This window comes from Monodelphis domestica, chromosome 7 (genome assembly GCF_027887165.1).
Source record: "Monodelphis domestica isolate mMonDom1 chromosome 7, mMonDom1.pri, whole genome shotgun sequence".
NCBI classification, from domain to species: Eukaryota; Metazoa; Chordata; class Mammalia; order Didelphimorphia; family Didelphidae; genus Monodelphis; species Monodelphis domestica.
The window spans coordinates 188,766,176-188,784,594 of NC_077233.1; the positions used below are offsets into that span (position 1 = coordinate 188,766,176).

Consider the following 18,419-nt stretch of genomic DNA (forward strand, 5'->3'; position numbering starts at 1 on the left):
GAGAGGGGTGACTTAAATCTCATTTCCGGCATCCTTCTCGGGGATCCGGATATGAGAATTGCGCCTGCGCGCAGCGGGGCTCGCTCGCTCTCTCTCTCTCTCTCTCTCTCTCTCTCTCTCTCTCTCTCTCTCTCTCTCTCTCTCTCTCTCTCTCTCTCTCTCTCTCTCCTCCCCCCCTCCCCCTTTTCTATGTAGGGCTCTGGGTCTATTACCGTCTAGGAAAATGGGTGGTCTTGCTGATGAAAAGACAAAGCCTCAGCTCGTGTCGCACGAGGAGGTAGGACTGGGCTGGGGACGAAGGACATCTGTTCGTCCGGCCTACGGTACTGAGGGTAGATGCTGGAATAGGCCGCAGCCGCCGGAATAAGGCCGAAGACTGAGGATGAGATGCGAGCAGGGACGACCCGGAGCCACGGAGCCCCTGTGGCGTTTTGAGGCCGGGTCAGAGTTTTTGAAGGGGCTCCTGGAGAAGACGCTCGTTTTCTAGGTCCGCCACCTCTCGTGGCTCAAAGGAAAGAGAACCAGGAGGCCCCTCTCGGGCTCGGATAGTTTTGTCTCCTTTATCACTGTCTCTGCTACTGCGGCCTAAAATCACCAGAGAACTGACCCTGTGCTTTGGGCTGTGACCAGCCGTGTAATGCTTGGTCCAAGTAAAGCTATTAATGCATCCTTTGGAGGTAGCAGGGTTAGGGTAGAACTTGGGGCCAGGGAGTAATTGGACTTGGCTCTTCTCAACTTTTGACATTTGACCACCTCCTGGATAGTCTTCCATCTTCTTTGACCCAGCTCTCTCCCCTTTTAACAAGTTTCTTTTGCTTTTCTGGGTCATCCATTCCAGGCAGCTAAGTGATTCAGTGGATAGAACACTGAGCATTGAGTAAGAAAGACCTGAATTCAAATGGGGCCTCGATACTTACTACCTGTGTGATCTTAGGCCTCATTTACCTCCATTTTCTCATCTGAAAAATGAGCTGGAAAAGGAAATGGGCAAATTAGTCCATTGTCTTTGCCAAGAAAACTCCAAATGGGGTAAAGGATTGTCAGACATGACTGAAAAACAATGGCACAGATGATTCCAAAATGTATCCAGTATCAGTATCTCTCCCCCAGTTGAGGTTAGACATTTCTAGTTGTACATTGATCAAGCACTTCAAACTTTAGGATGTAGTACAGTTCTACAATGTCAAAGACATTCCCGAGGACCTGAAGTGCACTTAAAGACTTTTTTTTTTTTACTATCAACTAAGGCCCGAAACTATTTTCAAATTCTACTTTTTGAAAAACCTTTCCCTTACCTTTTCCCAAATTCTACTTTGTTTTTACTTGTTTGCATGTAAGTCAGTACTATGCAATTTTTCATCTTTTTACTTCTGTGTCTAGTACAATGCTTAATAGCAACTAATAAATGTTGGGTTGATCTTGGTTTGGTGTTACTATTTAGTTACTGCTTTATTACTACTACCGTGAGGTGGAGAGGAGGGTAAAAATTTCCATTATGAGCTACCTTTAAAGACTCCCTAAATATGTTAAGTTTCAATTATTCAACAACCATTTATTATTATTGTTTTTGTAAGGGCCCTCAAGTTCTTGGGGACAGACACTGACCAAAGTTTATTCTTTTCTATCCAAGTTCTATGGAAGGACATGGTCAAAAATTGCTGAGGATGAGAGGGCATAGACGAATTATAGTCTGTGAAATTAAGGAACACTTAGCAAATGCTTAGGTGCTTTTAAAGTATATAATAGATACTTAATTGAATTAAATTATATGACATCTAAGGATTTGTTAATTCTGAGATATGACAAATGTTAAAATAGAGGACCTGCCCCCCAAAAAATAAATATATTGGAAGAAAGAAATTAATGTTGAATCATATAATTGAACCAAATTTACACATTTTTGCCTTTGCTTTTCAGATTAAAAAAGCAACAGAAGATTTGTTGAGATACAGAAAGAATAAGCCAAATGCTAACCCAATGCTTATGAGTGAGGATGAAAATATGTTTTTATTGGTGACTTTATGGAAAATTCCCCCAGAAGGAAAAGAAATCAGAATGTAAGCTTTTCTAAGGTTCTAAGTGTGCCATTGATTTTAAATACTTTGTTTCTTTATGCCTTTAAGTGCTTTTTATTATCTATTACTTGACAGTTTCAGTAATAACAGATTACACACATATGGTGCTTTATAGTTAACAAGAAGCCTATATCTTTATATTATCACACTTGTTCCTCACAGTCAAGTTTCCTTGACTGGGAAACTTTAGGACAGAGAAGTTAAGCTACTGACTCAAGGTAACTCTTCTTTTACTTGGAAGAACCAGAACTTTTGATCATATGAATTATCTTTTAGGTGTTTCAAAATCAAAATGTCCAAAACAGTCTTTTCTCCTCTCTCAGTCACCTCTTTTTTGAGCTTCCATAATGCTTGAGCTGCTATAATTCTTGTTTGGAAAACATGAATTTGTTCCCGTGGAATTGATATATTAGGGAATAATTTGAGCATAATTCAGATTTAATTTTCTTATATCCAATTTCATCTGCAAACAATAATAAGAAAACAGCACATTGTGATAATAACTCACAAACTTCAACACTTCTAGAAATCCTTTGCCCCTCCCCAGCTTTTGTATCTTGGAGTCGTTGATGCCTGCCAAGGACACCCTTTTGCCAGTAGCTGTTGACTTTGCCAGACTTGTCTTTGCCAGACTTTGTCTTCCATGGGAACCACAGTGCAAGGTGTAAGCTGAGCAGCAGCCTAAGCCATGCATACCACCATTTATTGCAGAATTTATATATTTCTTAATTATTTAACATATATAAAACTGTTATGCCACTTCTGTTAATTTCTTGTCTCTTTTTAATGTGTTACTAAGGAAGCTTTGGAGAATTTCATACCTAACCACGTTTTTCTTATAAGTCCTATGGTTTTTTGTGCATTTTTGCATAGTAATTTTAATTTATTTATCTGGAAATTTTTATTTAATTAATTTAGAATATTTTTCCATGGTTACAAGATTCACATTCTTTCCCTCCACTTCCCTCACCCGCCCCCCTCCCTCTGCCAACATGCAATTCCAATTAGTTTTTTATCAAGACCTATTTCCATATTATTGATATTTGCACTAGGTTGATCGTTTAGAGTCTACATCCCCAATCATATCCTCATCAACCCATGTGATCAAGCAGTTGATTTTCTTTTATGTTTCTATTCCCACAGTTCTTTCTCTGGATGTAGATGGTGTTCTTTCTCATAAGTCCCTCAGAAATGTCCTGGATCATTGCATTACTGCTAGTAGAGAAGTCGATTACATTCAATTGTACCACAGTGTATCCATAATTCCTGAAGGCTGTTCCAGTTCTCATAGAATTCCTCCAGTTTGAGCACAGTAGTATTCCATCACCAACATGCCACAATTTAATACAGTACTTTTTATAAATTCATATGATGTTATGGCAGAACAAGGGCACCATCATTTTCCTCACCCAAATTTGAAACCATGGAGTTATCTTGGACTATACCCATGTGCCTGAGTGATCTTATTTCTACCTCCACAGATCTCTTACATCTGTTCCCTTCTCTCCACTTACATAGCCACCAGTCTTCTCTAGTAAAGACCCTCATGACACCTTTCTTGGACTGGTACAATAGCCTTCTTATTGGGCTCCCTACTTCAGGTTTCCTTCCTCTAGATGGTGAACCTGTGGCACAGGTGCCAAAGATGACATGCAGAGTGCTGTTTGTGGGCATGTGAGTCACCTTCCCAACTCCCCCACCCTTCCTCAAGTTAGTTACTAGAAAGGCAGGGGGACTCAGGCAGAGATGCTCCCCTCTCCCTCTCTATCATGCCTGACCACATTGTTTCACATCACCAGTCCCTCTGCTCAGCAGCTCAACAGGAGCACACAGTGGGTAAGGTGGGCAGCTCACAGGTAGCAGAACTGGAGGAGAACAGAACATGGGCCTTTCTCCTCCCCCTCTCTACTCTTGCCCCTCATCACCTGCCCCTTTTCCCTTCTACACAAACACACTCAGTATAAATTTAAGTAGTTCTCTTTAAGTTCAAATATATATTCTTCCCTGTAGCATATAAAGCTACTCACAATCTGGCCCATTCCTACTTCTTCTGGTCACTTCTGACACATTATTTCCTTTTACAAACTGTAGTTCAGCTATAGTAGCCCTCTTGTTATACCTTTTCTCCCACAGCCTTTCATGTCCCATCTCCATGCTTTTTCATAGGCTAGCTGCTTACCTTGAATGTTTTGCCTCAGCCTCAGTCTCTTTGAGTCCCTGGTGTTCTTCAAGTTTTAGCTCAAACACTACCTTTTGGCAAAGGCTTTTCCTAGTCTCCTCTAGTTGCCAGTACCTTTTCTTCTAATGTTGACCTCCTTCTACTTTCTTAGTATCTTGCATGTACCTATCTATATCCATTTTGTCTCTCAGTAGAATATAATCTGGAGGACAGGGACTGTTTTTGCTTTACCTCCCTATCCCCAGTGCTTAGCACAATGCTTGGCACATTCATAGTTAAGTGCTAAAGAAATGTTTGTTGACCACTTTAACCTCTGGTCATCTATTTATAAATGAGAGGATTGGACTAGATGACATTTGAGGTCCCTTCTGGTTCTAGAGCATCAACTTTTAAATTCCTATCTTAATATTCTACCCAAGAAAACTATTGATCCCTCCCTGAAAAACCATTGCACTTCTGTCCCTTTGCTTATACTATTTTTCTTATAAGAAATATCTCCTTCACCTTTCCACCCATTATTCCTTTCCTTCATAGCCCAATTTATCTCACCTATTATAAGAGGCCTTCCCTGATGACCCCAGAACTCATTTCCCAATTTGAATACACCAAAATAGTTATTGTACTTACTCTCATTTGGCATTTAACATAAATCATCTTATATTATAGATTGCAAGTTCTTAGAAGGCAAGTATTATGTCTTAAATTCTTTTAAATGTTCAGTATTACATATGATGTAAGTGTTCAGTAAACGAATTAGATAGCCTATGAGTAAACTTCAAGTGAGTAGTGAGTAGATTTTTTTACTGTCTTAAATAATCACAATATATATCTCTATTGTGTAGTATACCATATTGCCAACTAAACTTTTTCTTGGCTTTTCTAAGCAGAGATTCCCAACCATTAAATGTGACCAAAAAAAAGATATCTGGTCACTTTAAGTCAGGAATTCTCAACCTGGAGTTTGTGAATTTGTTTTATTTTTTTGTTGTTGTTTTTAAGAATGTTTTTATTTCTCTGTGACCCTTGTTAAGTCACTTAACCCCCATTGCCTAGCCCTTACTGCTCTTCTGCCTTAGAACCAATATATAGCATTGATTATAAGATGGAAGGAAAGGGTTTAAAAAAAAAAGAATGTTTTTATTTTATTTTTTTCTCATTTACATGTAAAAACAATTTTTAACTATCATTTTTTTTAATCCTTACCTACCTTCCTTAGAATCAATACTGTGTATTGGTTCCAATACAGAAGAGTAGTAAGGACTAGGCAATGGGGGGTGAAGTGACTTGCCCAGGGTCTCACAGCTAGGAAGTATCCCAGACCAGATTTGAACTGCTCTGGCTTTGTAGCAAGGAGCTAATCCCTATATCCTTATAACAGAACCCAGGACCTTCCCTCTCTGGGCCTACCTCTCAATCCACTGAGCCACCCAGCTGCCCCTTTAATAATTTTTTATAATTTTTGAGTTTTAAATTTCCTCCTTCCCGTCCCCTATCTTATCCTTAAAAAGACAAGTACTTTTATGTAGATTATGCATGTTTAGTCATGCAAAACATATTTCCATATTAGCCATGTTACAAAAGAGAACACAGACCAAAAAAAAGAGAGTTTTTAAAAAGTATGCTTCAATCTGCATGCAGAATCCATCAGTTCTTTCTCTGGAGATGGATAGCACTTTTCACCATGTGTCCTTTGGAATTGTCTTGGAACATTGTATTGCTGAGAATAGCTATGTCATTCACAGTTGATCATCCTCCAGTATTGCTGTTACCACATATAATGATCTCCTGGCTCTGCTTACTTCACTTTGCATCAGTTCATGTAAGTCTTCTCAAGTTTTTCTGAAAGCATCTTGCTCTTCATTTCTTAGAGCATAATAATATTCCATCATAATTATATACCACAACTTTTTCAGTCATTCCTCAATTGATGGGTATCCCTTCAATTTTCAATTCTTTGCCTCCACAAAAAGAGCCCCTATAAATATTTATGTGTATATATATATATATATATATATATATATGACTTATTCCTTTTTATTTGATCTATTGGGGATATAGATTTAGATTTAGTATTGGTATTGCTGAGTCAAAGGGCATATGATATTTTATAGCTCTTTAGGCATCGTTCAAAATTCCTCTCCAAAATGTTCTGATCCATGCTAATTCCCACCAAACATCCATTAGTTTCCCAGGTTTTGTGAACTTGTGAAGTAGTAAAGTAATACTTTGAAAACTGACCACCAGAATAATCTATAATCTCCCAAAAGTTTAGAAGCCATTCTTTAAGTTAATACTTACATGAATTTTGAACATATTTGGTTGCATGTTTGGTTTATTCATCCCAAAGATTGTTGGTGTCTTAGGTTTAATTGTAGATATGTTACTGGTTTCTAAATTTTGTTTTCTTACACCAATGAGATATATATTTTTTGTTACTGAGTACTTGTCAATATTTGCTTAGTGAAATATCATAAATGAAAATGTTTTTTGAGTAAAAAATAACTCAACTTTATTTTGTATTCTTTTCAGACACAAAGGGTTATCATCTGGCCTATCTACTGACTAGTTGCTAGGACTTTTCACCAGGACTCTTTTATTTTTACAGACCTTTGCCACATGGTATCAGACCTGATTCAAAAGATATTTGTTTATTTACCAAGGATGACCCCAATTTAACTTCAGAAGAAACAGAAATTTTCTATAAGCAGCTATTTCAAAAGAAGGGGATCACAAGTATTACTGAGGTAAGGGAAAGTGAATGTCTCCTAAGGCTTCAGAGATATACGTGTAAAAGTTCTAAAGTTGTTTAAATGATAAATTATGTTTATTGATTCCTTTTTGAGGGACATTGTGTTGAACTGTTTTAAAGTGGTTTAGAAGGAAATTTCGGAGAGCTTAGATGAATCCTGCCTTTACTCTGCCATATTGGCTCTGACCCTCCCCAACTAAAGTTCTTTTTCAAATTACTCACCCAAATTGCAAGTATACTTAAATTTATTTTTCTGCTTCCTAGATTATCCCTTTCACAAGATTAAAACGTCAATTTAAAACTTATAAAACCATGCGGCGCCTTGTGAGTAGTTTTGACCTTTTCCTTGCTGATCAAAGGATTACACGACTTTTATTCTCACACTTGGGAAAGCTTTTTGTTCGTAGAAAGAAGTAAGTTGCTTGTCCTTCATGAATTGTTCAATCATTGCTGGCCTACCTCAAATGAAATGATAATGCTTTGGTTTGGTTTGGTTTGGTTTATAGAGTACCTTTAGCAGTAAACCTCTCTCATCGAAATTTGTCACAACACATCAATAGAATTGTCCAGGGAACTACATTAACTGTCACTAATCAAGGCAGTCTCAAGTAAGTAACAGTTTATTGGTTCATTTTGCTTCAAACTATCTTGCAAACATTTTTATGGGGGGGATTATTTCTCCAAATTGACAAGAGAAACTACTCCTTAGAGTTGTTGTCCCACTTTAACTGCATCTGTAGTTCATAGGTGAAAAGTGGGAAAGGACCTTGGACCATCTACTCCAACCCCCTCATTTCACAGAGGAGGAATTTGAGGGGTAGAAAGTACCCCAAGTCACATTGGTAAATTGCAGAGTAGCTATTTGAACTAAAGTCTTCTGACTCCAAATTCAGGGCTCTTTCCACTGTACCATCTTGCCTTCTCTCATGGTTAGAGTTTTTTTGCTTAGTGTAATCTAAGTGTTCATTGAAAATGTTTATTTGTTTCACTTTGAAAAGAACACCTGGCGGGGGCAGCTGGGTAGCACAGTGGTTTGAGAGTCAGGCCTAGAGACGGGAGGTCCTAGGTTCAAATCTGACCTCAGACACTTCCTGGTTGTGTGACCCTGGGCAAGTCACTTGACCCCCATTGCCTAGCCCTTACCACTCTTCTGCCTTGGAGCCAATACACAGTATTGACTCCAAGAAGAAAGGTAAGGGTTTAAAAAAAAGAATACCTGGGGCAGCTAAGTAGCTATATTGATTAAAAGACAGAAGGTAAGGGTTTAAAAAAAAAGAAAAGAATACTTTAATATTTGTATGGCTTTTTTCTCTTTTTTAGGGATGAATACAGTCATTTCTCAATGATCCAGCTTTCCATCTTATCCAAAATATTTTTTTTCTTTTGATCTTATCACCTATCATGCCTGAAATTCATTAAAAAAAACATGGTATAAGTAGTAAGTTTAGACGGAGAGTTCTGACTTTTTTTTTTAAACCCTTACCTTCCTTCTTGGAGTCAATACTGTGTATTGGCTCCAAGGCAGAAGAGTGGTAAGGGCTAGGCAATGGGGGTCAAGTGACTTGCCCAGGGTCACACAGCTGGGAAGTGTCTGAGGCCCGATTTGAACCTAGGATCTCCAGACTCTAGGTGGAGTTTTGATTGATGGTTTTATTTTAACCTTTATTTGCTGTCTTAGAATTGTTAGACAGAAGAGCAATAAGGGCTGGGCAATTGGAATTAAGTGAATTGTCCATGGTCACACAGCTAGGAAGTGCCTGAAGTCAAATTGGAACCCAGGACCTCTTGTCTCTGGGCCTGGCTTTCTATCCAACTGAGCCACCTAGTTGCCCTGACTGATAACTTTATAATGCTGCCTTATGAAGTGAGAAACTAACAAGGTATCAAGTCAGGTCATCATAGTGGTTTTGTTGCTTCCATTCATGTCCATGGTATAATGGAAATGGCACCAGATTTGGAGTGAGGGAACTTGGCATTGCCTCTTACTACTTGAAACACCTCTTAACCGTTTTGGCTATTAATCTCTTCCTCTGTAAAATGGGAGTATTGGATTTGGTAACCCCTGAGATTTCTTCTCATGTAGGTCTAAAAAGATGATCTAGGAGCCCAAGAATATGCTGCTTTGGAAATAGATATAGTTTATTTAGATTAGCGCTGTGTCAGTGGTTTCATCTAGTAGCTTAACTGATTAGGAGATCACTGTTCTTTGGATGATTAAATGATTTGTTTGGTGTAGTAGCCTTGGCTACAGTGGTATGAGAATTACTTTGGACAGAACAAAATTAAATTCATTGTCTTATGTGTTAAAATTTACTACTTTTACAACCTGAAAATTTTGTCATATATGGTTTCCTTTTTCTGTCACTTATTTTTTTTCATTTTGTATGGGTCTTATAGTCTTAAATTTTTCAGCATAAAATCACACCCATTTCACATTTAACGTTAAACTCTTTGAAAAAAAGAGTTCATTTTTTTAAGTCAAACTTTGAATACAAGCAACCCACAGTTATTCTTTTTCTTACTTTTTTGGAAGACTGAGGATGATTGCAAATTTTTATAAACAAGTTTGCAATATTTCCATGTTGATCAAATGTACAAAAAATAAATATATGTCTTATTCTATACACTGTACACCGAGTCTCTCACCTCTCTATCAAGAGGGTAGGTAGCATTAATCTTCTGGAATCATGTTTGGGTATTACACTGGTTAGAGTTCCTAAATTTTAAAAGCTATTTTTTTCTACAGTATTGTTGTCACTATTCAAATTCTTCTGGTTCTGTTGACTTTGTTCTACATCAGTTCATACAAAGTCTGAAGGGTTCTCTGAAATCATTCCTTTCATCATTTCTTATTGCACAGTAGCATTCCATCATATCCATGTTTTGCCACCCATTCTGCTAGTCTCCAATTTGTGGATACCTCTTCAGATTCAAATACTTTTCCACATGAAAAGACCTATAAATATATTTTACATCTTTTCTAGTGGAGCTTTTGTTTGTTTCCTAAATTCTAATCTTTTCCTTAGTCTACTTTTCCTTTAATTTGTCCATTTCCCTTTCCTACCTACTTCTCTGTTGCTTGAAATGTATATCTGCACCCATGAGAGGAGGTTCAGATGTCAGATACTTCCCCTACTCCTTTCTCTTTCTGTGTATAGACTTCTACTTGCTCACGCAAATTATGAGTTAATTTTTCCAAACCTTCCTTTCCTTTGCCCTTCTCCTACCTAGTATACTCCTACCCACCTCCTCTCTCGTTTTCTATTCTTTTAATATTAAAATGAATAATATTGAAATGGCTTTGAGTGATTTTATATATATATATATATGGATAACCTAGTGGAATTGCTTGTCAACTCCAGGAATGGGCAGGGAGAGGGGAGGAAGAAAACATGAATCATATAATCATGGAAAATTTAAAAAATAATATCATTAAGACATTAACAGAACCCCTCCAAGGCCTTATCTAATTATGTTCTGTCTTATGACCCCAATGATAATGATGTTCAGAGGGGACATTTGTATAATTTCACCATATCAGAACATATAGAGTTTATCATTTTTCATTCTTAACTTTTTATGTTTCTCTTCTCTCCTGTGTTTGTATTTTTTAGTTTTATTCAGCTTTTATAGTCTTTTTGATCAGGAATTCTTAGAAGTCCTCTGTTTCATTAAAAGTCCATTTATTTCCCATGTGATTATACTTAGTTTTGTTGAGTAAGTTAATCTCTGATAGTCTATGTCCTTAGCTTTCTACAATATAGTATTCTAAGCTCTCATACCTTTCTAGTGGTGGCTGCTTAAATCATGTAGTCCTGACTTTCTAATTTCTTTCTAGTATTTGCAGGTTTTTTCCCCTTTGACCTGAAATCTCTGGATTTTGGCTAAAATTACTAAAATGGTACTGAGCTTTCTCATTGAAGAGTTTCAGGGGTGGTTAATCAATTTTTACATTGTTCTCTGGTTATGAGAGATTCCGTTGTTTTTCTCTTTTAGATCTCTTCAAATGAGATTTTGAGGTTCTTTTTTTTGGTCATAATTTTAGGTAGTCCAGTGATTCTTAAATTTTTTTTTTCTAGAATCTGTTTTGCTATGAGATAACATTTTTTTTTTCATTCTTTTGAATTTGTTTTAATAGAGGCCACTATGTGGTATAGTGGTTAGAGCACTGGACCTACATCAAAGGAAGAAGTGAGTTCCAAATCTGGCATTAGTGTTGTGATAAGAATTTTATTTAGTTTATCCTGTCTCATTAGGAACAGTGGTTTTTAGGTCCAAGAAAGGGTTTGTGACTTTTATGCTATCCCTTTTAAGAGGGAGGGACAGAGAGAGCTGGCTTTCGGTCCTTTAAAGGAAAAGCATAAAACCCAGTGAAAAAAAGGATTCTGGGTTACGTATTTTTCTGGCAGTCTCAGGGAACAAGGCTAGCTGTTTTGAGGTCTCTCACTCTGGCGATGTTGGTTGGAGTTAATAGAAGATTATATATTACTTTGAGAGTTGGAGAGTGGAAAAATCGGGTGTTATTCACTGAGGAGGTTTTCCTCCCCAATTCCTGTGGGGAAAGAAGCTTCCAGAGAAAGGCTCTGTCCACTTTCTAACTTGGAGGACTACCCTGTGGCAGTTTCTCTCAGCTAGAAGATTCTGAAAGTTATTCAAACAGTTTGATCATTTATGTTAATTGAAGAAGGTTATAGATTTTTATAAATTAGCATAGCTTAGTTAGATAGAAAATTATTATTTAAGATAGCTGAGTGTAGTTTAAATCAGAATCTGCAAATATAGCAGTCTAGATTTGGGGGGGATGGTATTTAGAAATCTTAGTGTTAGGTTAAGAGATTCCCTATCTTATTCCTCTCATATTCCTACTTCCTACTTCCTTTCCCTACCCCAATTAGAAATAACTATGTTGTATCAAACTGCTTCCTGCCATCCATCTACCACTTGTAAATAGTTTAACCCCTGGTTTAACTTTAGCTACTTATAACAGCTTATCAATAATAGTTTGGGGTTCAACATCCCAGTGATTATTTACTTATAATGTTAGATACTAACTGTGTGAGTCTGGGCAAGTCATTTAACGTTGTTTGCCTCAGTTTCCTCATCTGTAAAATGGGTATAACAATAGCACCTACCTCCTAGCATTGTCATGAGGAATAAATTATATTTTAAAGTCCTTAGCATAGTGACTGATATAGTTAGGACCATATAAATACTGGTTACTATTACTATTACTATTACTATTACTTCTTTGTGCCTTATAGAATCATTGGTATCTCTTTAGTGCATTTTGATTTTTCAGGACATTTGTTGTTTAGGCAAGGTTTTACTTCTTGTGCCAGCAAATTGCCTCATTCTCTTTCCATTTCTTTCCTTCATAATTCCCATTTAGTTTCCATTTTTTTCCTCTAATGGTCCCACCTCATTTATAAAAGCATCCTTGAACTCTTAAAAAAAACAAAACACTTTTGCTTCATCTCTTCCAGTAATTCTATTTGAATTTGTGGCTAAACTGTGTTTTTCTTTGATGCTTTTCTTGCATATATTTTGGAATCATTCTCTTCTTGATTTATTTCTTGAGCTTCCCTGTCATTGTAGTAGTGTTCTTTTTTTTAGTTTGCTCATTCAGTGTATTGTGCAAACATCTAGCATGCATTAGACAAAGAGCTAACAAGGAAAAGAAATGAAATAAATATGGTTTAAACTGGTAAAGGTAAGATAGAATAAGTTAGCCTATTATTAGTAGAAGTATACATGCCTGAGTAGTTCTTCACAAAATGAAACGGTAGGGAAATTATTGCCTGTCCCAAGTAATTTAGAAACCAATAGATTTAGTTATGTGTTTAGTAATGTAAATGCCAAAAGTATAAGGATAGTTTTAGTGTTTTGACTTAAAATCTAAATAAGTGGGCGCCATGGAAAATTCCCAAATATGAAAATACCCAAGTCAGCTGGAGATTTTAATTAATATAAATGAAGGAATTAAGGGAAGGAGAGAGAGAGAGAGAGAGAGAGAGAGAGAGAGAGAGAGAGAGAGAGAATGAGAGAGAATGAATGAATGAATTACTTGTTAAAGGCCTTGGCCAAAGTGGCCTCCCTGAGTCTAAGGGAAAGGGAGTCATTCTTATCACTCACCACAAGACCATCTCCAAGCAAGCTCCAGTCCTCCACTGAATCTCCTGAACTGAGTTCAGAATCCAATTTCACTCTGGACTGAATTTCCTCTTGACTTTTTACCCCTTCCTTTTAAAGAAATTCTCTCTTATGTCACCTCCCCTAAATTTTCACATCTACCAATCACAGTAAACGCTTTTTTCCAGGACTGCCCATTCTTAGTTCTCACCTTTTCTGGTTAGATTATATCTTCGGAGTACTTCACACCTCTTTGTTAAGCTTGCCTTTTGTAAGTTACTTGACCTTTTTGTGATTAATTTAACCTTACAGGTACTTAACACCTTTTTGTATTAGATCTAAAAATAGACCTATCTTAAGGTTCTAGCTTTACTATGAGTTAGGGACTTTCCTTGTTCAATCAGGAGTTTAAAACTTTATCTTCCCCTAAGGCACTGTCTGAGTAGGGTGGAAAAATTTTAAAGTTCCCAAGACATTCCTGATTCTTGTTAGACCAAGTATCTCCATTGTGACAATAAGAAAATAGCTAAATAAAATCTTCTAAAGTATAGTCTGAGTAGTTTTTAAGATTCACAGTACCTAATGGTTTTCTGATTTTTTTAATGGCCTAGGAAAAATCATTTAAATTTTTATGCATAATCAGAGCAGGTAGGTGGCTCAGTGGATAGAGTCAGGACTAGAAATGGGAGGTAACATAATATTTCTTTAATTTCAGTACTACACGTGTGGGTCACATTGGAATGCCTGTAGATCACCTAGTGGAAAATATTGTTGCTGCTATAGACGTGCTTTCAGAAAAGTTGCCAGAGGTATTGTGCTTTAGTTGTGCCAGTTCTTATCAGTGTTAGAGGATATTCTCAGGATGGCATGCAATTTTATATTTTCCTTTATTTACAGAAGTGGGATAGTGTAAAATTTCTACACCTGAAAACTGAAAAATCTCTTTCCATTCCAATCTTTCCTTCATTTGACTCCCATTTGGATTCTCCTCAGAAAAGTGAGGTAAGCCTTAGATCAAGAGTTAGCCTTAAATATAGGTGATGTAAAACTGGAAATTTTTAATGCCTTTAGCTCTGGGATGGGAAACAACCAGATATACATCCTTGGCATTGTAGTTGGAGTTGCCATTAAAAGTTTTTGCATTGTTTTAAGATATTTTTGTATCCATGCTATCACATCTGTGTGAGATAATTGTTTTTCTTACAAGGATCAAGTCTGTTTGGAAGTTGATAGCTATGTAAAGACCATATTAGATTCCTTTTGAGTTAATGATAGCTTTCTACTTTGTGGGTGATCAGAACCCCTTCACCCTTTTTTTTTTCTTATTAAGGTAGCCTGGGGTAATAAGCTTCTTTCATAAGCATCTCACTGAAGAAACTTCACTGAGCTCAAACCCTGACTTTCACTGGCCATGTGACTATAACAGGTTATTGACCCACCCCGGGTTGGGTGGGTCATTTTTCTCATCTTTATGATATAGATCTTTTTTTAACCCTTACCTTCTGTCTTGGAACCAATATCATGTATTGATTCCAAGGCAGAGGAGTGGTAAGGGCTAGGCAATGAGGGTTAAGTGACTAGTCCAGGGTTCCACAGCTAGGAACTGTCTCATATTTGAACCCAGGACTTCCCATCTCTGGGCTTGACTTTTGATCTACAGAGCCACCCAACTACCCCCAAGATATAGGTCTTGATTAGGATATTGTGAAGAAAGTGATAGACTTGTGAATTACAGTAGTTGAGCTCATTAGAATTCCTACAAATTAATACAGTGAAAGAAGTTATTATTTCTCCCAGAGGATGATGTTGAAATTAATTTGGGCTAGGTTTGGGAATAATCTCTGCATAATTGCTAATTGCCATAAACCTTAAAGATTTCTAGAGTGATACTTTAGAATAAAATGAATTTTGAAACAAATGCTCAAATCTAAAATTTTGCTTATTTTTATTGGTAGAATCAAAAACAAAGCAAAAAAGTGTCCTTTAAACCTGCTCAGACTGCAGTGAGGCCTGAAAGTGAATGTGGTTTAGATGGTTATAAGCTTGAGCCTGCAAAGGAGAGCAAAACAGAGCCTTATTCATCAAAGGATGAGATTCTACAGGTAGTTCCAGTTCAAGGAATATCTCCACAAAAGTGCCTAGAGGTAATCTTGTTGCTTAAAAAAAAAAAGCATATATATTTATTCAAAAGAAACTTTTCTCTGCAAGATTTTTAAGTAAAAAAATACTTTGAAAAAGAGGGCCTACACTATGGTGAAGAATGTTCCATAAAAAAGTTTTTCAGTAGGCATGAGTTCATGCTTTTTTATTACAATTCAATGAAACATTAGCCATTTTTATAGAAGCCTTGATTATTAGCAGTGAAATCATCAGAACTTCAAACACTTTCCAAAAATGATTCTGTGGGTCTGTCTGTCTTGGAACACTGCTGAAGTTATACAATTTAGGATCCCTGGTGATTTCTAGATTATAGATCAAATTATAGGCTCCTTAGCCTCCTCTGTTACAACTCTGGACCCTACATTATAGAACTTTATTTTCTCCATACCTGCTCATAGAAACAGCACTTTAAATGGGCACTTTCATACTCTGACCCCTTTGACATCAGATGAGCAGAGGTAAAAAGACCAAGGCCCTTGTGCTTCCCTATTACTTGACTCTTTCTTCAGAAGGCTTTCCTATGCTTTAAAATCTCAATTCATTTATATATAATATCTATTACTATGTGGGGGTTTATTTTTAAGGATGAGGAAATGAGACATCAGGCTGTTTCAGATCAGGCAAGTGCAGAAGTAGAATTTCTGTCTAAATCTTCTGACTAGCCACTTGCCCAATATGGCCCTGCCCTTTGGCTCCTGTGGTAAAAGAATCACAACATCCCTACTCTCATTGAGGATGAAAATGCTTAATTAGATGATCTTTCTGTTTATCACCTTCAGAAAGTAGCTCTATTTGAGGAGTATACAGGAGAGAACTTCAGCCCTGAAACACAAGCTAAAACTCCTGGTAAAAAGAGAAAAGCTTCCATTGCTCTGGACACTGCGAAACAGGTTAACAAAAGTTCCACACAATTGAAGACTACTCCAGATGTTGGCAAAGATAAGAAGTCAAGGACCCATCCCCAAGAAAGCCCAGAAGAAAAATAATTCTTCCCTAGAGGTCAGAGCCCTAGAGAAGACTCCTAAGAAGCCAAAATGCAAGTCATTTACTGCTCACAACAAAATAGGGAAAATTATGAAATTGGCTCCCAAAGCTACCCAAACTCTAAGACAAAAGCAGAACAAAGAAAGTTATCCCCAATTCAACATAAATATCTTCTGAAGGACTTTTAAAATGAAATTTATTTTTACTTGTTTTTCTATTTACTTCACACAGTGAAAAAAATAAATGTATTTCAGTATCTTATCTGTGTTTCAGTTCCCTTATTCTGCTATAGCATTTGTTCCTGAGCCAGTCTTGCTCTTGTGTTTAAAATAGGTCTATTTTATGTGAAGATGGGATTAACTCTCCCCTGCCCATTTACTGGTTTTGCTGTAAATGTTAACTTAAACCTTATGGCTTGAACTGTTTTGTCAGACTTAATGCATTTATTTCCTTTATTAATAGCTTAAAATGAGTCAAATTATTCACTCAAGGTAAGCAGTAAATTGATAAAAGGTTAATGAAGGCAAAAAATTATCTTTACTTTTTAAAGAGTTTTTCCTCTTTCTCCTATCTCTTACCCTTCCTTACAGCCAAACAGGTCCTCAGCCCATAAGCAGGTTAGCTATAGCATTAGAAAAAATTCAGACTAGATTAGATCTAGTGGCCCAAAATATATATTTTTTTAAACATAGTAAAAATTCATTGTATTTGCCTTCTCAGAGCTTTCTCTGTTTTTGATTGAAACCAAAGACAGAGATAAATTTCCTTTTCTACCTTTTAATTTACTGATCCCAGAATCTAATAGATCACTTTTAAGAATTCCACCCAAGAATAGCTTCCCAATTACGCATAGTTTGAAATATAGGCAACAAAATAAATGTTCAAAATAATGAAAGAAACACTATAAAGTTCAGACAGTTGCTATAATCTCTTTGGAGTTTCAGAAGCCTTGTGGATATAGCAATATATTTCTAGTCAATGTAATGTGCTTATAGTTTGCCTTTTTGTGTCTTAAAATTTCCTACTTCTAAATAAACATTTTAAAAAGTGTTTAAGTTGCATTTGGGTATTGTTTCCCACTGACGCTTTAATAAGCAGTAGGCCTTCTAATCATATTGCAGAATGTGTAATGGATTTACTCTACATTCTTTTGCCTTAGAAGTATCATACCAACTATTCTTCCCAGTATAGGGCACTTTTCCAGGTCTTTCTCAGTAATAATCCTAGCATATCAGAGTTGGATGATGTAAGTAAGCCCTAAACTGGAATCTCTTTTAGGACATTGCTAACAATTGCTTTTGAGCAACATGATCTGCAAGTTTCTGTTTTCATTGAAGTGAAATCTGCCTTCTTTATGTTTGTTTTTTTAAACCCTTATCTTCTATATAATAATTAATACTGTAAATGAAAAATTCCCTACATTCTTATATAAGGATTAGATTTTAATGTTAGCAGTAGTCTTTAGATAATCATAATTGTAATTCTAAGATAGTTAGCATAAGTCATGACTTTAATAGGCCTTTAATAGGCCTGTAATTATTTTAATATAAGTATTAAGTTTGAATTAAGATATATTTCATCATTGTTAGCATAGGATTCAGTGTCATCCTTGGCCTTCAAATTTGCTATATCATGCACCATCAGCAATAATTATGGTCTTGAACTTGTGATCCAGTATATTTCACTAGGCCTGGCCCTAGTTCAAAGTCTGGTACCACCCAACACCACCCACTCCTATCTTTTGTGTCACTGGTCCGTCTTGTCTATCAAGTGACTTTCAAGACATCATCAAGTGACTTCTACCAATGAGAAGTACACCCTACTCTATTTTTAACATGGTCTTGAATTATTTTTAACTTGGTATGCAAGTTCTGATATTTTCCTTGGAGTATATAGGAAGGTCTCTCACAATGGTCAGGGTATTTTGGCCTTGACCAGAAGTCAGCTTTATTGTGAGACCAACCCTCTTGCAATAAACCTGTTTCTTTTTGGCTTGGAGACTTTGATCCTCTTATTTGCATTCCTGAGCTTAGAAATTATGTAAAAAATACTAAGTATTGGTTCCACAGCAGAAGAGGGTTAAGAAAAGGCTATTGGGGTTAAGTGGCCTGCCCATGTTCACACTACTAGGAAGTGTCTGAGA

The 18,419-nt window shown here is 36.6% G+C and overlaps 1 protein-coding gene across 2 annotated transcripts; it reads left to right on the forward strand.

Annotated features, from left to right (window-relative positions):
• Positions 1–44: 44 nt before the first annotated feature.
• Positions 45–17,326, forward strand: LOC100023744 (ribosomal L1 domain-containing protein 1-like). 2 transcript variants are annotated; one of them, XM_007498613.3, is made up of 9 exons: positions 45–277; positions 1,918–2,057; positions 6,860–6,998; positions 7,268–7,416; positions 7,510–7,611; positions 13,848–13,941; positions 14,030–14,134; positions 15,088–15,276; positions 16,072–17,326. In XM_007498613.3, the coding sequence occupies exons 1-9, from the start codon at positions 224–226 to the stop codon at positions 16,276–16,278; spliced, it is 1,179 nt and encodes a 392-aa protein (XP_007498675.2). In that variant the 5' UTR covers positions 45–223; the 3' UTR covers positions 16,279–17,326. The 2 variants fall into 2 exon arrangements, with proteins under 2 accessions (XP_007498675.2, XP_056662163.1); XM_056806185.1 differs by lacking the exon at positions 45–277 and adding an exon at positions 316–487.
• Positions 17,327–18,419: the final 1,093 nt, after the last annotated feature.

What these genes read in the sequence shown, in the direction of transcription:
- LOC100023744 (XM_007498613.3), top strand. Translation starts at nt 224, where the DNA reads ATGGGTGGTCTTGCTGATGAAAAGACAAAGCCTCAGCTCGTGTCGCAC. An exon ending in AGCTCGTGTCGCACGAGGAG is followed by an intron (nt 278 to 1,917) that starts GTAGGACTGGGC and finishes TTTGCTTTTCAG; the next exon opens with ATTAAAAAAGCAACAGAAGA. An exon ending in GGATCACAAGTATTACTGAG is followed by an intron (nt 6,999 to 7,267) that starts GTAAGGGAAAGT and finishes TCTGCTTCCTAG; the next exon opens with ATTATCCCTTTCACAAGATT.